The sequence below is a fragment of the Daphnia carinata genome, chromosome 7 (assembly GCF_022539665.2).
Source record: "Daphnia carinata strain CSIRO-1 chromosome 7, CSIRO_AGI_Dcar_HiC_V3, whole genome shotgun sequence".
Classification (NCBI taxonomy): domain Eukaryota; kingdom Metazoa; phylum Arthropoda; class Branchiopoda; order Diplostraca; family Daphniidae; genus Daphnia; species Daphnia carinata.
This window is the reverse complement of record NC_081337.1, coordinates 8,937,331-8,959,491: the sequence shown is the minus strand read 5'-3', so window position 1 is coordinate 8,959,491 and position 22,161 is coordinate 8,937,331. Positions and strand designations below refer to the sequence as shown.

Sequence of the window (22,161 nt, the reverse complement as noted above, 5' to 3'; positions counted from 1 at the left end):
TGAATGTCAGCATTAATAATATAGTCTATCGTTTGAATCTGGAATTCAACAACATTAGTCGTTACCCCGTTAGCAAAAGAACCGCTTCCCAAAAGTATTCTAACATCATCGAAAAGCTTTGCCGTTATGTTGTAGCATCTTGCCCGCCATCTTTCCTGATTTTGCCATAGCTGTTGCATGTTTCACGGTGTCTGTAGGGTTGTGCATCTTTCGTAGACAAACGACCGCCCGATTTGAAATTTTCATTTCGGAGTAATAATCATCAAAGCAGAAAGGTTATTTGTGAAGAAGTCACCATGGCGAGATCTTTTAAAGTCGATAATTGGGGTACCCTCCTACTACAAAGAATACAACAACTCTATGAAAGGGGCGAGCACTGCGATATCATGTTGAAGTTTCACACCGGGGAGGAGATTCCGGTAATAGCTTGCCTATTGTGATGCTTGTTTGAACGTAAAAAAAAAATTTTTTTTTCAAAGGTTCATAGAATGGTATTACATGCCTGTTGCAGCTTTTTCGCTGTGTTGGAAGGCACAGAAGCACTTGAAAATTCTACTTTGCATCTACCATCTGAGCTAAATAGAGAGGCCTTAGAACCAGTCATCAGGTTTGTGAGTTTAATGAATAGGAATTTTTTTCCAAAAAAGTTTTTAACACTTGTTTTCTTTAATTTGTTTTCATTCTGCTGCAGGTTCATGTATACAGGTCAACTTGATATCGGTGAAGGCTCAGTCCCGACACTGGTTACAACTGCCCAATTTCTTGACATGCCACTTCTTGAGCAATTGCTTCAGACACATGCTCTTGCAGCTACAAATAACGCTCCCATGCCAACTCCAAAGCCTAAAATAACCAGAACACCTGTCAGGGCTAGTTATTCTCCCTCACCAGCAAAAAAAATGAACAAGACTGCACCAAAACAGGAAATGTTACCTGCTGGACCGAGTCGAATAGATCTTGAGGTAGACCACCTTAGTTTAGCACGCTGTACCCTGTGAACTTGTATATTGAATTTATATTTACTAGGTTGGTGATTCTGCTTGTGAGTTTGGCAGTCTTCCTAAACTTTCTGAATTGTTGATGGATACTCCTTCTACCCCTATGAACCCGCCACTTTTGCCTCTCGTACGCAAGGGTAGCAATCCCCCTTTGATTAAAAGAGATCTAAAAAAAGCTGAAAAAACATTCGATGAACTCAAGAAGACAATCACGCCTTCAGCCGTTCGACGACCTATCAGCAATACTGAAGCCACGAAGACGCCAGAGGCTAAGAGATTACGAGAAGAGGATATAGAGAGTTTCAAGGAATTGCTGGCTGAACAAAAGAGAAGAAGTGAATTGGCAGCAGAACAGGGAGACGACACTACAGCAACGTATGACGCCGCTGCTGATATTGGTTTGGATGACTGGGGAGAAGAAGACGAGGACGAAGAAGGAGATTCAGTTAACGAAGTATACTTTGTTCATTACTTAAGACACTTGCATTGTTTATATGTGACCGTGTTCTTTTTATTTAGGGATCTAAAGACGATCTGCTTAGGGGGCAGCAACATAAGTCTATTCTGAAAACGGAAGCTATTTCGCCAGCAATAGAAAGCAAACGAGTTCACTTTATGGTAAATGATGAAACTGGTGCTAATGCATCAGCCTTAGATGCTAGTACTGTTGCAGAACATGTTGATAATGAAGAAAGAAACATGGAACAACTTATGGCCGCTGCCGAATCCGCTGGTGGAGCAGCTCTAGCTTCACCCGATAAGGATTCTTCCACTATAACGATTTTTAACGAAAACTCGGAGGTTCGTTTAACATTTTGTTTAACAATATGCAGGATAAAGTTTTTTATTTATTTGTTTATTTTTTCTTTTTGTTTCCTATTCAAGGTCTTGCTGCGCGAAGTTGTGGCTAGCAATACTTTGACAAGCCAAGTGCAAGGGCGTATGATAGCTGAAGTGCTTAAACGCAACCCAAATTTAGTTTCCAGTGGAAAAAACACTAAGCTTAAAATTGTCCAACGCAGTCCGTGGTGGGCCAAAGCTCGTGTTAGTTTTGTTCTTTTAAAACCAACAACAGCCGATGAGGAACATGCTACCGCAATTAGTTCAAAGCCCTCGATACTACGCCAGCATAATGCGGCCGTAGCCGGTGTGAGGAAAAGTGGAGCTTCAGGGTTGGGTTCGAGCGGAGCCATCGCTGTGAACAAGCGTGTTTCGCCCTTTGATAACGTAACTGGCCCTTGGATCTGTTATGACTGCTTGCAAACCACCGAAGATGGTCAAACAGCGGCGCTGAGGCTGAAAACTTATTTTGAGTATCGATGTCATCTGATTCAAACTCATGGTTTAAAACCCGATTCTCAGGTAAAAGGCAGTTTTTCGTTTTTTTTATTGCTTAGGTTAACATGGTTTTCTATTCTGTGAAATAGGCCTGTGAATATTGTGGCCACCGAGCCGTTAAGCGTAACCACATGTTGTTTCATTTGTTCACTGTTCATGGAGTTCCACCACCAGCTCACACAAAATTTCCGCAATGTGAAGAATGCGATTACGTCGCACTTACAGCTTCCATTATGCGTAAACATTTGCAAAAACATCAAGAAGGCTCGGAAAATCAATGCAGGGTGTGCAGCGAACCTTTTGCCTCACAGCAGGTACGCTCTGACTTTTTGGGATTGTACGTTGACCTATTTTTCTATTGCGAAAATTCTTGATCATTAGAATTTGCAACAACATCTTCATGCTACTGGCCATTTACGCGGCCATGTGCGCAACAATCCCTGTCCAGCCGAAGGCTGTAATCGCGAGTTTGCTCGTGGCATGAACCTTAAGGCACACATCAGGACTTGTCACAAGGATTTGGCCAAACAAATGGACGAAGACGGTTGGCCAGCAAGACTAGAGGCTGCTTCGGTGCCTGAAAGCGTTCACGAACCTGTCATAGAAGAAGAGGATGGCCAAATGGGGCAAGAAGTATTGTTGGAGACCCAATCTGTTGAGCAAAATGAAGCAGGAGAGATGACATGGGTGACGACTGGAGAACAAATGGTGCAATTAGCCCATGGTGACGCATTCTCTACTGGTATTAATGGTTAAACTTATTCGATGGCTGTCATTTGTTAACATTGACCTGTTATCATTTGTTGTAGAAACTACTCTAGTTACGGTAGATACCACGGGAACAGAAGCAGAAGCTCTGTCGAATATGGCGTCAACGATCGCTACCTCATTAGGTATTCCCATGGGTACGGCAACTACCGTGACCACAACCGAAGATGGGATCACCGTTGCATATTTGACAACCTCGGATGAACACGGTCAACAATACATCACGGTTTCCGGAGACACTGTTGATGGGGATACAGTGGCACTAGTTCATAGTGAGGACATGGTGGAAGAATCAATGCCCCAAGAAGAGACTGATCATATGGAAGAAGAATCCAAAAACATTGAAGAAACTATGATAGAAAACTAATTACTTTATTTTATCAGTTTTTTTTTTTTTTGTATTTCAAACTAATCTTCAAACATTGTGGCAAATGGGATTCTCTTCAGTTTAAAAGCAATCTTTAGCGAAAGGACGTTTTGCTTGTCGACGTCGGTGAGACGTAGTTATTAGGTGCATACACCCGACGAATTTCCAATGATTTTCGGTACAGTGGAATATCAACCGATTTAATGACGCGGGCGATCTTCATTCGTTTGAAAATACTGGGTTATATTCATTTAGATTCATTTGTTGAAGTAATCGTTTAATAGAGGGTACGTACCTTGGCTTTGACAAACGGAATGGGCACGGTTTGATGATGAAACTGTTGTAACTCGAGTTCTCCCCAAATTCTGACAACAACGTTGCGTGGTGGTATCTGAGACGTAAGGGAGAAATCTACACCAATCTTTAAAGATGAATTTTTTTCTATTCCTTCACACATGTAAACCCCATCAGTACCCAGCACGAGTTTGCCAATAAACTGAACATTATAATTACTCCAATTTGTCAAGTCTCTAACAACACTTAGTTCCTCGACAGAATGCATCACATGTGGCATCATTTCTACTAACTTCTACCAGTCTACTGAGTAACTTCTTCCCATGGTCTTGGTCCTCTTTTATTCTCCCAATTATTGATGTTTATCTGGATGAATGTATTAATTAATTAATGATTAAAACATTTCTAATTTGTGGACAGTTTCTAACCTCTTTCACTTTTTCAAATTCTGATTCTAAGGTGACTTCACTTTTATCCTTTTTTTTAATACCAAATTTTTCAGCTTCTTCTTTACTTAGGATCTGATTCCTACGAAATCTATATCTGCAACAACAAATTAAAATTTTTCACATTAATAAAAGGGTTACATTAGAAACGAAAGCCAATTTTGGACGTTAAACACTTGGTAATGGATAACAGCCAATACAAAGGTGGATTTTGCATTGCTATACATGATAGCAGTTAACGAACTTGCCTATTCTCTGTGAATTGTTTAAGACCGAACGACCCCCCGACCACAAGAACAAGAAAAGGGATGGAATACTTTACAGACTTTTTTTTGAAAAATTTTTGCAATTTCGTTAAAGACATTTTGGAACGACTTCGTCGTTTACCGGGAAAAGTTTTCCTCTGTTCGGCTGCAGTTTGCTTCTCTACTTTGTCGTTACCTAACAACTATGGCAATCCGTTTTACCAAAAAAAATATATAATTTTTTTCTGTTTACTGCTATTGCCATCTAACGGTCAAATTTCTAGTTAATGCCCTGCATACAGCCACCTAATATTTCTGCTGCATCGCGCTACCGCTGTAGCGTACTGGCGCTTGGGCTTATTTATTCGAGCTTAAATTTTTTTTCGGCAAAAACTGACACTTATCGGAACGGGTTGAATATCACAGGATATACGCAACATTGAATACTGATTCCGGGAAATTGCTATTTTTTTACTAAGTTAATCGTTTTTGAAATACACCGAATATTTGGCGTAATGCTAGCGCGCCAGTACGCTACAGCGCTAGTGCAATGCAGCAGAAATGTATTTTTTTTTGGGGGGGGTGTGGGGGTGGTGGGGTGGGGGTGGGGTAAAACGGATCATAAACAACAGCCACAAAGAAAACGAAACCTCTGGCGGCGGCGACAAGCAAACATAAAGAGATCTATTAGAAGTTAAGCAGACGAAATTGAGGCCACGTTAAAGGCAAAGCAGGAAACACATAAACAGTAAACAGTGGTCAAGTTAAACTCCCCCCTTTTTTGGTAAAAATCCTACTTCATGAAGACCACATCAAATTACAGTGTACAACAGAATGAATTAGTGTTGGTTTCTGTCTCCGGATTAAAGACGCATTTTCTAATTCGCATTCTCTAACATCATAGTAGGCTATATCTAGGTGAACATTGCTCTTGTACGAGCGAAGTATCAACACTAATTATGTCAAATCGAAGAAAACAACAAGTCGAAACAAGATCCGTTCTAAAGGTTTTGATCTTGGGGGATGGCGGTGTTGGGAAGACTTGTATCATGGGACGCTTCATCAATGACCAATTTGAAGATAACTCCTTCCATACTATTGGAGTAGAATTTCTTAACAAAGATTTTGTTCTGACTGGCAAAAATTACACTTTACAGGTGATGGTTTTTTCAGCATTAAAAAAAATGTTGTCTGAATGTTGAATTTGTTTTAATAGATCTGGGACACTGCAGGACAAGAAAGGTTCAAGTCACTTAGAACACCATTCTACAGGGGTAAAATTTCAACATTATTTCTCCATTTTTGCATTTTAATTAATCTTTTCTTGTACAAAGGCACAGACATATGCCTCCTTGTATTTGCCCTTGATGATAAATCAAGTTTTAACAACCTTTCATTATGGCGGCAAGAGTTCCTTCACTATGCAGATATTCAAGATCCACAGAGTTTCCCTTTCATTGTTGTCGGGAATAAGGTTGATCTTGGTCAATCTTCGCGAACTGTCAATCCAGAGGAAATAAAGCAATGGTGTTGCTACCATGGCAACCCACCGTACTTCGAGACCAGTGCAAAAACCAACGTTAACATTGCCGAAGTATTCAAGGAGTCCGTGCAACAGTGGATCAAGAGGGAGACTGATCTAGACGTAAATTTCAGAGCTGCCGGAAATACCCTTTACTTAACGCCGGATTCCCAGAGTAACTCACAGAAACGACGCTATTGTTGTTGACAAACTATCCCCTGATCTGTTTTTTTATGTGCCTTTGGTCCAGAGAGCTATCCGTTCCATATAGAATCCAAGTTCTATAATTGTACGGTCATATAAAAGATGTTACGCTAATGTGCTGCAAATGGTTCGATAAAAATTATTTTAGGGCTCGCGTTTTTTAAAGTTACAGTTACTGAAATCTGCAATTCGCTCTGCACAAAAAAATATTAGGATTGATTTGTCGCATAATACGTGAAATGATTCACGATATAGGTGATTTTAATTTTGTTTTTCAGAACTTTTAAAATGCAATATGCGTGTTATATCTTTCAGTTGTATGCACACACCATATTTTAGGTCACCGCAATGTTTACCTCATTGACACTGGCAAAGATTTTTTCGTGATACGTGTTTGGCATTCGCCGCCGAATCTCAAAATTAAAAACACCTGTTGGTTTCCTTAACGTACACAGTTGCCCATTTTTAAGTTCGCCACAGTATTTAATTTATAATCCTGTAAGATTTTCTCAGAAACTTTAGAGTGGAACGAATTTTAAAAAACCCCAAAACGCACCAACGTTCTGTTTGAAAATTTGTTGAAGCAGTTAACCTGGTTTGGGTAACTAACTAAATATTTCTTCGTTAAAACTGTTGAATCCATATATGGTCGTCTGCCACGATGAAACCACCTGTCTGATCCCTGAACCAATAACTTGTATACAGCAGGTATATGTAACCAACATAAAATAGTTGTATCATTTTTATGTTATTTTAAAGTTCAATAGATAGTTGACACAATGGCTCAAGAATGTGAAGATATAACAAGTCTGGTGAAGCGGGCGAGGGCTTTATTTTTCCAGAGATTCGAATACGAAGGCACAGTTGTTGTCTGTTCCCCAGGGAGGGTAAATTTGATCGGAGGTCAGTTGTGTATTGTTAAAACATAAATTGACCTTTACCGTTAACTTGAATAGCTGTGATATTTCAAATATCTCCTGGATGAACCCAGAAATTCTTATTTCAACAACTTGTAACAAAGCACATAAAATCCTATATTTTCTTTTAGATCATGTTGACTACAACGGTGGCTATGTTTTACCCATGGTAATAAAATGGTTTTCACAAATATTGTACACAACTTGCATGAAAGTACCATTAACATTTTAAAACTGATTTTAGGCAATACCAATGGCCACTGTATGTGTTGGATCTCTGAATGAGTTGTCAATGTGTCGAGTAGAAACTGATTCAACAATTCAAGGGATAGATGATCCTAAATATGTTGAATTTAACATCCCATCAGAAGCTACATTACTTGAGCCAGGATCTCCTAGATGGGCCAATTATGTTAAGGGTATTGTAGCTGGATTTCATGGTATGAGGAGCAAAAAATTGCTTGTTATAAAGATCTTTTCTTTGGCATCTATGTCATATTTATATACTTGTATTTTTTTTTCCTGTAGATCGTGTAAGCAATGGATTTGATTGTGTAATTACTTCTTCTATTCCTGTGGGAGCAGGACTTTCTAGCAGTGCAGCAATAGAAGTTGCAAGCTATACGCTTTTGGAGGAATTATTTAATAGTCCATCATCAAGGTTGGGTTTTGCTTATAAGCCTACAGACATTAGTAATTCCTTTGTCTTTCAAATTTAGTTTAAAGGAAAAAGCATTGGCTTGTCAGAAAGCTGAGCATGTGTTTGCTGGATGTCCATGTGGTATTATGGATCAGTTTGTATGTACGTATGCTGTTTCTGGATGCGCACTTTTATTAGATTGCAAGTATGTTATGTCCTACTCATTGATATTATAACAAAAGGAATATTCAAACGAATAATTATTAACCATTTAGGGCTATGGAAAGTCAAAATGTGCCGTTAAACGATCCGAACGTTTGTATTTTAATTATAAATTCGGGGATCAAGCATGAGTTGTCAGGAAGTGAATATCCTATTCGCCGGGCACAGTGTGAAAAAGCCGCAATTGCCTTAGGAGCTCCCTACTTGCGCGATGTTAGCCGACAAACGTTAGAAGGTAGGCTATAAAAAGTGCTATACAAACCAAATCAAAGGAATTTTACTGTTGGCTTTTTTAGAAAATAAAGAGCAACTTCCCAAAGAAGTATACAGGCGCACACTCCATGTTGTAAATGAGACGGAAAATACCCTGAAGTTCGTTGAGTTTCTCAAAGCAAAAAATTACGCGGAAGCCGGCCAATGTATGTTAAGAAGCCATGAATCTCTTAGGTAACGATGTACTTCTTCCCTTTGATTCCTGTGAACTTTATGGTAGCTGTTTTTTCCCCAGTGATCTCTACAATGTTTCTTGCGTCGAACTGGATGCAATTGTGGAAATAGCAAGTAAAACCGCGGGTATCTATGGAGCTCGAATGACAGGAGGAGGATTCGGCGGGTGTGTTGTTGCGCTGGTATGGAAAAATTTAAAAAAAAAAGTAACGGAATTTGTAGTATTTAATTAATAAATTTTTTATATTTGTTTTTCAAGGCCGAGACCGAGAAGGCATTAAGCGCGATGGAATCTGTTCGCAGTCATTGCGAACTTCGCAATATATTACCCATTTCATATATATGCAAACCTTGCGAAGGCGCCCGACGTCTAAATTAGGCTGTCTGTGGTATCAATATTTGTAGGTAATGTACGGTGACATGAAATGGATGCTTACTATATCATTTGTACTATCTATAGGACTGAGATGGTTTCTACAGAACGCGTAATTTCGTTTACTCTTTTCAGTCAAGTAACTGTTACACTTCAAACACATAATCTCCCTTCAGAAGCTGTTTTTTTAGTTGAGATGCCTTTTCTTCCCTACGCAAACAAGTGCAATTATAAGACACCCGTGTGCCAAGAAAAAAATTATTCAATAGAAGACAAGCCTTGCCTGATAAGTCGTTTGTGGTCTCCTTTTGTCTCAATATTACCCAACAGCGTTTGGAACTCCGCTTCAAACTGGTGTCGCATTTTCCGTTGAAGACGTTCAAGTTCTCGGTTCACTTCTTTCTTCTCTATTCCAGCTTCGTCAGCCGTAGTTGCAACTACATCTTTTAATTCCTTTAACTTCTCCTCATAGCTATGGAAATGGTTTGTTACAATTGTTGGTTGTTACTTTCATAATATTTTTCTTATACTTATTTTTTAGACGCCGAAGATTTGTTTCCGATTCTTTAAGGATCGCAGCATTTTGAAGATGCCTTTCTCTCACCTCCTTACGCAGCTCATTATATTGTTCATGTAAAAATGTTTTCCAAATCCCTTTAACAATCTGTTATCAAAGATAGGAAAAACGTCGATGTGTTATGAATATTAACATTTTTGGATAAGTGGATACCTTGTTGCTCTGGGTATTATTTTTTAGAATTTCGCTTTGGATTTGCTTTTGAAGTCGCAAAAGATTGTCCTTTTGACGATTTTCGCTAACGAACTGCCGGTGATGGGCAACATGTGCTTGGTTGAATAATGTCGAAGTGGTGGTGGCTTTTTGACGCAGACCAGCAGCTTTAACCAATTTCAGTTCAAGCTCCTCTCGGCTTTTAATCTGCACAAAGATAAAGAAGATGAGAGTCTGATAAAATGTTGTACCATAATTATGAAACCTGTTGTTTTGTTTCCAAAAACTGTCTGTTAATCCTTTTTTGGATTTCATTTGCGGATTTTCTCTTGGCGACTGCTAAACCAATCAACCGTTTTTCCTGTTCTTGGCTTTGCCTTCCCAGCATTCGAACTGTTCTAGGCGACAAATTGCATTGGCCAATATTTTTTTCGATAAAATGCATTAAATCTGAATCTTCTAATGAAAATGTTTTGACACCAACATCTTTGCTCATATTGTTTGTGTCCACAAATTTTTGTAGAATTCTTTCATATCTCTCTATGTCTTTAACCGACAAACTGTCAACATTCTTCAGCCTATTTTTTATAGTTTGAAGGCTTTCCTCCTGATCCTCTTCTTCACTTTCAGAATTGTGACCACATTGATGACTGGCTGCCAAATATAAACTGGATTTTTTGGGTGTTGGGTTTCTGAGATGTATTTTCCTAGAACTGCTTGAAACAACCTGGAATCTTTTTCCAGGAGTTAAGAGAATCTTAGTTTTCTGCTCTGCAATGGTTTGATAAGATGAAGAAGACATATTTTCTGTTGTGGTTGATTCCTCCAAGGATATATAACCATTTTTATCCATCTGCTTATCTTTCACAGATGTAGTTTGATATGTTGCAAATAATTTGGACCACGTATGGTTATCTTCACAGGGTTGATTTTTGGCAGGTTTTGAGCTTTTTTTGTCAGCTCTATTCCCTTCAATCGGAGAAGAAGTAACTATCATCAAAGGCAAATCATCGAAAAACGCAGATTCACAATTGCCTAAGCCATGTTTTAAATTTTTTTTTTGGAACTCCATTCGGAATTCGAAGCAACTAACCAAACCAAGTAAAACAACGGGTGACTAAAGGCTCGATTCACGAATAGATAAAATATTGACGAGCAGCTATTAAATTTTGAATCATGAATTAAAGGTAAACACTACACAGCCAAAGCGAACACAATACAACAATGCCAACTCTCATAATTTTTTCCCTAATTTGGGCACGACGCCACAGAACTAGCTCGCCTCTGCCTAGTTCTTCTCGTGAAGTTATTGAATTCAATTTTAAGTGGCTACTTTCTCACTGAAGATGTTTTAAAGTTTAACATACTGACAACCATAACTTTATATCAACGTGCTTATTGATCTGCTGAAATTTTTTAATTTGCTTAAACAATTAAGATAGCAAACATCCTACGAACAATACTAAGGAAAATAATTGGGTTATTTAAATTATACTTTCTCATTTTATTTTCCTATTTTTGCTTAAAACATAGTTTGAAAAATAGTCGGTTTGAAACGAATTACTCTAAAGAAATGTGGCAATGCAGCTTATGGACATCTAACGAGAAACATGTGAACTGTGAATAACGAACGCCTACAGCCAAAGATACCCCACTGTCTACAGTCGCTGAGAGAAGCACAGTACTTGCATCGTTCTTGTGTTCCCGGTTAGTGTTGGGTTTTCGCTCTGTGACAGCCCCCAAATCATAAAGGAATGGCCTCCGTGAAAGATACGGCGACTTTTTTCACTCATGGCGATTCGAAACAGTACGAATTCGTCCTGTCGCTCTACCCACAAGCCTTAAAACTCAAAGCCAAGGAGAAGAACAAGAAGCCTGAAGAACTGGTGAAACTCGACGCATGGTAAGTTTTTCTTTCTTCCAACAACGTTCCCGTCGTCCGATGTTTAAAATGTTGTGTGTATGTATTTGTACCCAAGATGTTGTCAAGCGTGTGCATTACTCATGGTTAGCCAGATTTAGCTCTCAAATCTCGAAGTATCCTGACAGTAAGAATCAATTTTTTTTTTTGGCTCGCTACCCGTGCCAGTCTAGCCCGCCTTTCGAACGGAGACCTCCTTTGTCGTTCGAGCCAAAGCCCCAAGCGCCATGGCAGCGAAGCCAGCCCAGTCATTGACCGCGCGTCGTGGAATAGGAGAGAGAAGGGAAGGGAGGATTTCCAAACCCGGGAACCGAGACAAGAATGTTTTTCCGTTCTCGGCTCTTTTTTTTTTCCCTTTGTCTCACTCCATTGCGCGCGCCCAAAACTCTTATTTTCTTTCGTTTTTTCTTCTCTCTCTCTCTTGCTCGGCCATCCGCCGCCGAGTCCGACCGACGGTCCACTGAAATTGTCTGCTCCTTCACGGCCCTCTTTTCATCTCTCGACCGCGCCGTGATACTCATGCAACCCGCTTTTTTGAGTTGCATTGACAGTACTCTCCGTCGTCTCGTTACGGCTGCATACTCTCCCCTTTCCCAAACTCTTGTCTAGTTCATATGGAACGCACGGCTACGCTCTCTCCACTCCCTCCCATTCCCTTGCCTCTGCACAGTGTCTCCCCAAATCAATAAGAATAGACTACCTCAGGCTATAGAAACCCGTCGACCTCGACTCTAGCGGCCGCTTTTATTTAGCCTCGACGCCAAGTGTAGCTTTAGGAAACGCGTATTTAGCCCTCTTTCCGCTCCTTCCCCCCGTTTTTTATCTCGTATCGACTGGGGCATATCAAAAGACGAGAGAATTCACAACAACAAATCCCTACATTCACATAGTTTGCCCACAGCCTTGAACTTGACACGCGATTAGATTTTCACGTGTGTATGTATTCCATGTGGTTCATTCATTTCTTTTGTTGTTTCCTTTTTACTCTATGAAATAGGTATCAAGAAGAACTACCCAAGAAAATTCGAGCCCGGGGTAAAGACGCACACCTGACGCACGATGAACTGGTTCAGTGTATGAAATGGAAGTTATCGGTATGTCATGCAACCTAACGGCATTTATACTTTTATTATTTTCTTTAGCTTTACTTTTATTGGGGAGGTTTTCTATTGTGTTAGTGACAGTCTAGCTAGTAGCGATGATCAGCACAGTGCCAATGCGAAAGAAAAGACGCCATAAAGGTTTTAACGATGCAGCATGGTCGATGCGGGTACATGCCCGGCACTGTCCTGTTCATTGTCGATATTCCTTATCGTCTCTCCTTCTATTTGTGCTTTGTTTTACGCTCATTTCAATCTGTTTCGTATTGCTACTTCTACCAATCTATAAAACACAACTGTAATAGAAGTACGATTGGTTGGTGATTGGCACGAGTTGCGTGTGGTTTCATGTGTAAATAGAGAGGTAAATGGAGACCACGGCTGCAGGATTTTGTCCAACAGAATACGCCCCAAGCAGTGGAGGCCGAAAGCCGCCAAGCATTCAAACATTTGATTCTAAAAGGCGAAAATGGCATCGAATCCGCTATTTTTAGTTTGGCGAAATTGAAAGGTGTTGGGCCGGCTACGGCTTCAGGTGATTTGAACTCCACGTCGTACTAAATTCCATCTGTTCAACTCCAAAATGGAAGCTAAATACCATATTGCAGTTGAACAGCAGACAAAAATGCAAAGATGTAGCTCTTAGATTACTTGTCAGAGCTCATCATTTTGTTGCCATTCTTAAGCCCACCTACTGAAATCGCGGGTAAGGTTCAATTTTTGTTTTTAATTATTAAGTGAGGTATTCAGCTCTTTCCTCCAACTTACGAAAGTAAAAGCAGAGAGGCCAGTGCTATTCTTTCATGATGGTAAGAACAAATTTTTGTGGGGTACGTTCTTTGTTTATTCTTCTGTCTGCTGGCTGTGGCTGATCTCGATAAAAGTTAATTCTAAGACACTTGTGGCATTTGTTTTGTTCCGTTTTCTTCCTTTTTTTGGAAGGCACATGTTGATGTTCTTATTTATGTTGGGGCTTTTAGAGAGGGAAATTTTACTCGCAAATGATCAACTTGGTGATGATCAACACCCCCAAAGCGGTGGCCACCGAGACCCGGAAAGCTCTGCGCAAACTACCCAACCTCGAATCCGCTTTGAATAACTTGAGTAGTTTGAAAGGCGTTGGAACAACCATGGCAACAGGTATGAAAACATATTTGTTTTACTCTTGTGTTTGTCGGTGATAAGGTTTTACAAATTGTTTGCAAAGACAAGGGCCTATTCACGATGACCGTAGGTGTATTTACGTCTTTAAAATTCTTAATTTTATTTCATCTTAAAACTGGCAACTAACTATTCTTATCTATTGATGTAGCTATTTTGGCAGCTGCTGCACCTGAAATAGCCCCTTTCATGGCCGACGAGTGTCTGATGGCAATCCCTGATATCGAGGGGCTTGATTACACAGCGAAAGAATACCTTAAATATGTCCAACACATCCGAACTGTGGTGGACAGACTTAATGCCGAAAACCAAAACAGTGCGTGGAGTCCTCATAGAGTGGAACTGGCCCTTTGGTCCCATTACGTCACCCGCAAGCTAGAACCTTCCCTGTTGGATGGTATTCCTGGCCTAGAAGAGGAGAGCAAAGAAAACGGCAAGGATAAAACGACCGACATTGCCAACGGATCCCCTGCAGGTAAAGGAACGAAATACTCATATTAGATTGTCTATTAATATTTATGTTTAGTCGCAGATGGCAAAGATAGTGAAGATTCGTCTTCTGGGCCACTTGCACTGGCTGTTACAGAAGATTCTTCTGAGGCAACAAACGATTCCATATCGGTGGTAATAAATTCCGAAGAGACGAGTCGAGAGCCCACGACGAATGGCAACGGCAATGATACCACAAATGATAACACCAACGATCACGACAGCAACACTAATGACCATGATTCCTCGTTAGTCGTACCAACGAATGGTGACAGTGTTGTTGGAGATGACAATGCCGTCGATGGAGGAACAGACACCACCGCCGTCGTTGGCGGAGGAGATGACAATGCTACAGTCGATCAAGAAGAATTGGAACCTTCGTCAAAAAAGATTCGACTCCAAGAACCCGAAGAGGGAACCGCATAATCTCTCTACCCTCCTCTCTCTTCTTTCACTTTCTATCTGTTCCCTCCTTTTCCTTTTATACAGTTATGATTCATTTTTTTTTTTTTTTTCATTTCTTTTAGAAAATCAAATTGAAATTTTTTGAGTAATTCTCTCCTTTTGTTGGCCAACTTACGAATGGAGACATACGATGATGACTCTTCCGACGTATTGCCAGTCAGTCACAGACTAAAAGGACTTGTACTTGCTTTCAGTGCCTCAACGGCGCAGGTAGGCCGATGTCAAAATATCCTCCCAAACCCCCTCTATTCTGTAGGAAAGAAAAAAAAAATATTGTTCTATACCACAACTTTCAGCTAGCAAATAACGGATCGGGGTTGTAGTACCCTTTGCTTGCCAGCTTTCGATACACCCCACATTCTTCCCTCTCTCTCTGGATTCATCATCTTACCCCACTTCATCGTCCTCTAGTTCCGGCAGAACGCAAGATGCTGCATCATCATTTTTACTATTGTCTTTATTTGGAAATTGAAAAAATAACCGAAATTGGTCGTAAATAACAACGTCCAACAAAAAACAAAATTCGTCATATTGGAAATTTGCTCTTAGCTTCAGATTCTTCTCTTTTCAATTTGAAAGTTTGGAACGGAAAGGGGAAAAAATCTCAATACATTTGCGGGTTGTCGGTTCTATATTAACATTCCAGTTACCTGAATCAATAACTGTTAAGGGAAGATAAATCGAGGCGGTCATGATACACACACATACAGCGGATGGACTGAAAGAAGTGCAAGCCAGCTATATCTTGTCAATGTAATTTCTTTTCTTCTTCAACATCTACCCACTTCTATATCAGCGAACCTATTTTATTATCTTGTGACTTTCTTTTTCCGACACGCTCCTTCCTTGCTCCCGCGTCAACTATTCACAATCTCCCTCCCTTAAGAATCCTACAACTTATTTTGATGAACTCGACTCGGATTGAAATTGACAATGGAAAGAAAAGGCTATCAATTGTTTTCCTCTATGCTGAAAGTGTTTCTATTGCAATGAAAATGAAAAAGGGTACTAGAAGTGTTGTAACTACTACTAGACTTGTTATATGTGCAAGCCTATCTTGTGTGTATTTCTGCAATTGTTCGTCACTTGCGACAGACTGATTTGACAGCTTCACTTTCCCACCTTTACATTGGGTTCCACACTATACTTTTTTATTGTCTTCGTTTTTATGCCGAAAACTTATTCCTTTGATTTTCCGTCAACTTCAGCTGTTTTTTTTTCCTTTATCCAACGGATTTCTTTTCGAATCTGTAGTGTCAAACTATTTAGTATCATGCCTGTTCGATTGATCTGCTGTGTAATGTCTCAGATCTTCGAAAAAGTACACGACTGGAAGTGTCTTTATTTAAACGAAAAACTCAAAAATTGAAGAAGCTTTTTCTTTTCTTACGGGTTCCTCAAGGGGTGCTTCTAAGTTTTTGGCAACGCACCAGTTAAGCATATGGATACCTAACAATAGCGACGGTTTGTTTACAACTTTTCGTTAGACACTGTAATATTTAGGTCCGACCAACACGTGTTGCAGAACGAGCAACTTGCTTTCTTGCGCAAGACGTAATTTCATACAATGGCAACACTGTGCTTCTTCATTTCAGACGAAAATGGAATGATTTCCGTTTCATTGGTGTCTTCGATTTTGAAATGGAAGGGGAAGGCGCCAGTTCCACGAGCTTCGTTGAAGCGCTTGAAAATGAAGCACCACGAGGTTTATCCCAATTTCAAATCAATCGTGATTTTATCGATAGTGTCCCTATCGAGAACCAATCAGAGGAATTGAGATGTTTGGGTATTACTGTGTATGATCAGTCGAAATTCGAAGAAGGCATTCTTCGTCAAGTTGATGATGCACTCGAAGAACAAGAACGTCAGAAGAAAGCTTTCGCGGCAAAAAAGTTATCGATTTCTAAAGATGTGGCTAAAGAAAAAGTTGCTAATGGGCCTCCTAAAGTACAACAAGAAACAGAAAAGGAAAAGATGGTCAGACTGGGTCAAATGACACCTTTTGGAACTGTTCTTGGTACTGAACAGAAAACTGATGGTTTAACAGGCTTTGAAAAATACCTACTAGAACAAGAGAAACTTAGAAATGACAAAGCGAAACTGACATCAAAGAAAGGAAAGGCCCTAAAAAGTGCAGTCGTTCCTGTCAAGCCTAGTCCTGGAGAACAGTTAGGCAAGAAAATTACTCATTTACACAGTAAGAAAACGAAAACTAGTGTTCACAAGAAAAGTTCTGATAGTGAATACATTCCAAACGATGAAGAGTCCCCTAAAGCAAAGGCAAGCACTTTTCAGAAAAAATGGAAAGAAAGAAGCTGAGGAAAACTGGAATACTGATGACAGTGACTGGGAATATTCTGATGATGAAGATGCACCAAAAAAACGGAAAACCAAAAATACTGGGCGTGTAATTGACGATGGTAATATGGACGACTATCGTAAACGGCTGGTAGAATGTTCTAATTTCTCAATGGAAAACGAAGATTGTGAAGAATTCGAAGGAGGCTACCGAATACCTCTATCGATATGGAGTCGGCTCTATAATTATCAGAAGGTTAGTACAAAATTCATATTGGTTTAAGAAGAATAAGATAATTAAAAATTATGTTCATAATAGGTTGGTGTCCGATGGATGTACGAATTGAGGTTGCAAAGATGTGGCGGAATTCTTGGCGATGAAATGGGATTGGGAAAAACTATTCAAGTGGTTGCATTTCTCGCAGGGTTGTCGCACAGCAAACTTATTACTCGACTGTCAAGTTATCGAGGGCTTGGGCCCGTTCTCCTCATTACGCCGGCTACCGTAATGCATCAGTGGGTGAAAGAATTCCACAAATGGTATCCACCTATCCGAGTAGCTATATTGCATGAATCTGGTTCTTATTCGGGTTCGAGGCATGCTCTCATAAAATCAATCAATTCAAGCAACGGAGTACTCATTACTTCCTACACAAGCGTACCCCAATGCTCTGAGAGCTTGCTGGGACTTGATTGGGATTACATTATCTTAGATGAAGGGCACAAGATTCGTAATCCGGATGCTCAAGCTACTCTTGTGGTGAAACAGTTCCGTACCAGCCACCGCTTTATCCTTAGCGGATCTCCTATGCAAAATAACTTGAAAGAACTTTGGTCTCTTTTTGATTTCATCTTTCCTGGAAAATTGGGAACCCTTCCTGTCTTTTTACAACAGTTTGCTGTTCCCATTACACAAGGTGAGTTTTATATTGATGTACCACAAATTTTATTTCATCAACATGCACTGAATTAATTTTTCCCCCAGGCGGGTACGCCAATGCATCTCAAGTGCAAGTGGCAACTGCCTACAAGTGTGCAACTGTTTTGAGAGACACTATTAATCCATACCTTCTTCGCCGAATGAAAGCTGACGTCAAAGATCATCTTCAGCTGCCAGATAAAAATGAACAGGTACCATTCGATGTCATTTTGCCACGAGAAAACTTCTAACACTATTAAATTTACAGGTTCTGTTTTGCCGTTTGACCCAAGAACAACGCCAATTGTATCAAACTTATTTGGATTCCGGAGAAATTAAGAGCATCATTGATGGACGCTTGCAAATATTTGTCGGTCTTACCAATTTGCGGAAAATTTGCAATCATCCGGATTTATTTGATGGTGGACCTCCTGGTTGCTCGAAGAAGGTATATTAGAAGGCCAACGTTACAATTTTTCAGATACAATGCTTTATAAAGTTAATGTGCTTAGATCAACGATAACGATCCTACTAAACAGTTTGGATGTGTGGAAAGATCGGGGAAACTGCTAGTCATTGAGTCGCTCCTGAAAATTTGGAAAGAACAGAATCACCGAGTTTTGCTCTTTTCACAATCAAGAAAGGTAAGCATTGAACGTGATTTTTATTTGTCGGCCCTAGGTGATCGTCTGTCCGCTTTATAGATGTTAGATATCTTGGAGGCTTTTGTACAGCAGCAAAGTTACACTTATTTACGACTAGATGGCACTACTAGCATTGGCTCACGGCAGCCTATGATTGAAAAGTACAATCAATCACCCGATATATTCGTCTTTCTGCTGACAACACGAGTTGGAGGTTTAGGCGTGAACTTGACAGGTTCCCTTATTTCCTCGATTATTTTTATTGATGTCTCAGGAAGTTCAATGATGAATTGTTGCAAATAGGTGCGAACCGAGTGATTATTTACGATCCAGATTGGAATCCGTCCACCGACAGTCAGGCTCGTGAACGTTCTTGGAGAATTGGCCAGCAAAAAGCCGTGACCGTCTATCGCCTACTAACATCAGGCACCATAGAAGAAAAGATATACCACCGTCAGATTTTCAAACAATATCTCACGAATCGCGTGCTCAAAGATCCTAAGCAGAGACGCTTTTTCAAATCAAACGATTTGTACGAACTCTTTACGCTCAAGGAAACCGATAACCAGTGTACTGAAACGGAAGCCATCTTCGCTGGAACGGGTTCTGAGGTAGCCACTAATCCAAATCCACAAGACGGCCCTGGCAATAGTAAAACTGATAAATCCACCGACGATGAATGGATGCGTAAATGGAAGAAGGAAAGAGAAAAGAGAGAAATGGAATGGAAGAAATCGTTAGAAAAACGCAAAAAAGAAAAAGAAACAATGAATGAAACGGAAGAAGAAAGAAAACAGCGGAAGAAACGTGAAGCCAAGGAAAAGAAGGAAAGAAAACGAATCAAAATCGACGGTGCGAAAGTAAAGAACGTCATTAAAATGAGCATCCATAATTCAGTTGCTGTTGATGGCGACGAAGGTAGCACGCCTTCCACTTCAGGCAATCAAGACGATTACGTTCTCAAGCGACTCTTTGCCAAAACAGGTAGATTTTTCTTTCCATTGGCGCATTAAATAATCGAAAATTCTAAATCTTGGCATGAACGCTTTAGGAGTTATGAGTGCCTTACGTCATGACAGTATTATCGATGCCGGCAATCCGGATTATGCGTTAATAGAAGGCGAAGCGGAGCGAGTTGCCAAAGAAGCCGTAAGTCAGACAGCCCGATATTCTAGTTTTTTTTTACGTCAATTGCTTTTTTTTTTCTAGGTTCAAGTTTTAAAGAGTTCACGTCGTAATTGTTGGGCGGCTGAAGCAGGAGTACCGACGTGGACTGGAAATAGTGGAGCCCTCCGGAGTTCAACTGACAGGTAGAATAATTACTTTGGCTGTAAGCGTTTTGCACATTTAAATTCGATCTCGTTAACTCGCTTTTAGGGAAAAGCCTCGGTTCGGTGCCAAGAAAAAGACAGCTCTTCCATCCGCCACCGCATCCACGTCAGCGCATCAGTCGGAAATATCAACCAATCCATCTGAATCGATTGCTGTCAGTCCAGTAATTCCAGGAAATTCGTCTGCTGTGCTAAGTTCACGGGATTTGCTCAGTAGAATGCAAGCGAGAAACAGGTTGTTGGGGCTTCCAGGTAGCGCTGTAAATGAATCTACCGACTCCACCTTCCGATCCGCCAGCGAGGAAGAGTCAATGATCTTGCAGACAGATGCTGCTCCATTAGAATTTGCCGTCGGTGTCGACTACCACACGATGACAGAAGAAATTCGATCGTTTGTGGCGTTTCGTGGTGTCACACCTGGTCAAGTGTTTACCACCGATCTCCTCAACGAATTTGATGGAAAACTTCCTCTTCGAGGTGCTCCTTTATTCCGAGCTATCCTCAGTCAGCTGTGCACCTTTACGAGAGACGTCCACAATCAGGGGATCTGGCAGCTAAAATCAGAATTCCAATAGAAAGTAAATTTCAATTCCACATTCCTTATATTTAACAACAGAAATGGATTCACCTGTGTTATTAATTAATGCGCACGTTGTATTCATTCACTGTTAAAATGTTTTCCTTTAGAAATTGCAAATTCTGTATTTGCTTTAATTGCATGATTTAACTCAATGGTGTATGTCACTTTGTTTGTTGCTTGATTGGTAAAATAATTCATGTTTTCTCTTCTTTTTTTTTCAAAAATGTCCTATTTTTCGCATCGTTCCTGTCGACGATAGATGGCCCAAGAACCACATTGCTTTCTCCGTTCCAGTCGGACGCTCCCCAGCCCTTCGATTAAGGTAGGACACTATATTTGAATATATATATTTTTTTTTTGTTATTTTTAAGGTAGTAAAAATGTGTAGTAGATTAGATCACGGTATGACGGTCCTGGAAAGGAGTTTATGCGGCTCCTAGTGTTATCCGGTCAGCTCGTGACTGCGGGTATCGAAATTGGCAGATCTTTCACTAGCGGGATTAAGCTTCGGTTACTGCGTTTTGTTCACAAACCCGTTTTTAATTTTTAGAATGGAATGTTTGAATTTGCATGTTTTGTCGTTCCTCTTTGTCGTCCGGACGCATATTTTTACGTTACTGGAAACTTATTAGGCCACTTGATTTTCTTCGCATCATTCGCAGCACGTTATGAGCGAATGACGCAATTTCTTTCAAAAATTTTTTTTTTTCAAATATCTTATCGTTTTGTTGCTATAAATCTTTTAAAGGTTTGGCATTCGCATTTTCTTTTAAATTTTTTTATTTCCTATTTTTATGCTTTTCGTCGAACAATCTGTTTTGGATCTGACAGCAAAACATTCGCTGTTGAAGGACTCGTTTTCCTGCCCATGTGATGGGCTCAAATTTTTGATTTATATCACCTGTTGTGCGATCAGTGAATTCGAAATGTCTTCATTTATCGTTTGCTGATCGACGTAGACGTACGGTATTAAAAATGGATTTTGAAAAGAACTTTACGTACAAACTCTTCCTGTCACGCGTGTGTCAGCGAGGCCATCTTATCACATTTTTACCCATGACGCTATTTCTGATGTTGCTGTTTTTTTTTTTCGAGTTTCACGAATTTTTGTTTTCTCATTGCTGCATCGCTGGCCGAAAATATTGCCGCTGCTCACCGTAACGTGTTTCAACTGTTTAAAGTTGAACCGCCAGTTGGCCGTCAGGTGCAATCGATTTCTATCTATAGCTCAGTGTGCGTCGAAATGAAACGATATCGTGGCAAAATTCTGAATTTTGCGTTGCGGACAAATAGGAATTGGTGGTACCAAGTCTTAATTTTCCGTTTGGTGTAAAGCGCAGCCAATCGCAAGTCAACTACAAAGAATAGCTTTTTCTTTCTTAAAATAGTCCCACAGTGTCCTGTTCTCCCGTTCCATCGATCCAGCGCCGTAACAATCTTCACGTTGCGAGTCGCACATTAAGGAAAACGAGCACGCGATTTCTACAACTGCTTACGCATTCTCCGCAGTTTGCAATTGGCGATCCATACAACCACATTCATTAAAAAAAAAAAAAAGAATACATGCAGTATGGGGGGCGCCCTGTCCAACTAAATTTAGGCACAGCTATTCACGTTTTGCATTTAATTCAAAAACATAAAAACAATTCGGTAGAAAAAATAGCATGATTAGGCTGTGGGACAATGGAGCTCCAATAAAAAATCTGTTAAGTCTTTCATACCTAGGAACCGGAAAAAGCGAT

At 40.1% G+C, this 22,161-nt stretch overlaps 6 protein-coding genes across 6 annotated transcripts; 4 read left to right on the top strand and 2 right to left on the bottom strand.

Annotated features, from left to right (window-relative positions):
* The first annotated feature begins 76 nt into the window (after positions 1-76).
* On the top strand, positions 77-3,982 carry LOC130704209 (centrosome-associated zinc finger protein CP190-like). Its single transcript, XM_057525678.2, has 9 exons — positions 77-419; positions 480-607; positions 692-962; positions 1,027-1,452; positions 1,518-1,799; positions 1,884-2,360; positions 2,426-2,650; positions 2,718-3,078; positions 3,146-3,982. Exons 1-9 carry the CDS (start codon positions 297-299, stop codon positions 3,469-3,471), a joined length of 2,619 nt encoding a protein of 872 aa, XP_057381661.1. The 5' UTR covers positions 77-296; the 3' UTR covers positions 3,472-3,982.
* Positions 3,956-4,645, bottom strand: LOC130704337 (cytochrome c oxidase assembly protein COX16 homolog, mitochondrial-like). Its single transcript, XM_057525802.2, has 3 exons — positions 4,460-4,645; positions 4,194-4,308; positions 3,956-4,131 (listed from the first exon to the last, which is right to left on the bottom strand). The coding sequence occupies exons 1-3, from the start codon at positions 4,573-4,575 to the stop codon at positions 4,069-4,071; spliced, it is 294 nt and encodes a 97-aa protein (XP_057381785.1). The 5' UTR covers positions 4,576-4,645; the 3' UTR covers positions 3,956-4,068.
* Positions 4,646-5,221: 576 nt separating this feature from the next.
* On the top strand, positions 5,222-6,296 carry LOC130704314 (ras-related protein Rab-9B-like). The gene is made up of 4 exons (XM_057525794.2): positions 5,222-5,278; positions 5,361-5,613; positions 5,673-5,730; positions 5,791-6,296. The coding sequence occupies exons 2-4, from the start codon at positions 5,416-5,418 to the stop codon at positions 6,183-6,185; spliced, it is 651 nt and encodes a 216-aa protein (XP_057381777.1). The 5' UTR covers positions 5,222-5,278; positions 5,361-5,415; the 3' UTR covers positions 6,186-6,296.
* A 397-nt stretch (positions 6,297-6,693) lies between these two features.
* On the top strand, positions 6,694-10,257 carry LOC130704252 (galactokinase-like). The gene is made up of 11 exons (XM_059496404.1): positions 6,694-6,890; positions 6,950-7,085; positions 7,231-7,268; positions 7,344-7,539; positions 7,628-7,760; positions 7,819-7,944; positions 8,015-8,196; positions 8,258-8,408; positions 8,470-8,590; positions 8,668-8,809; positions 8,869-10,257. The coding sequence occupies exons 1-10, from the start codon at positions 6,828-6,830 to the stop codon at positions 8,785-8,787; spliced, it is 1,266 nt and encodes a 421-aa protein (XP_059352387.1). The 5' UTR covers positions 6,694-6,827; the 3' UTR covers positions 8,788-8,809; positions 8,869-10,257.
* Positions 8,928-10,647, bottom strand: LOC130704248 (uncharacterized). The gene is made up of 5 exons (XM_057525722.2): positions 9,777-10,647; positions 9,512-9,718; positions 9,312-9,445; positions 9,065-9,253; positions 8,928-8,991 (listed from the first exon to the last, which is right to left on the bottom strand). Exons 1-5 carry the CDS (start codon positions 10,581-10,583, stop codon positions 8,928-8,930), a joined length of 1,401 nt encoding a protein of 466 aa, XP_057381705.1. The 5' UTR covers positions 10,584-10,647.
* A 516-nt stretch (positions 10,648-11,163) lies between these two features.
* Positions 11,164-20,741, top strand: LOC130686704 (DNA excision repair protein ERCC-6-like). Its single transcript, XM_057509849.2, is given in 19 exon segments — positions 11,164-11,414; positions 12,430-12,526; positions 12,893-13,067; positions 13,219-13,238; positions 13,513-13,672; positions 13,845-14,168; positions 14,220-14,606; positions 16,281-16,929; positions 16,931-17,201; positions 17,265-17,862; positions 17,931-18,076; positions 18,133-18,312; positions 18,377-18,508; positions 18,569-18,743; positions 18,812-19,492; positions 19,560-19,657; positions 19,718-19,818; positions 19,886-20,417; positions 20,679-20,741. Coding segments are annotated over 18 exon segments (4,872 nt in total). The 5' UTR covers positions 11,164-11,265; the 3' UTR covers positions 20,415-20,417; positions 20,679-20,741.
* The last annotated feature ends 1,420 nt before the right edge of the window (positions 20,742-22,161 follow it).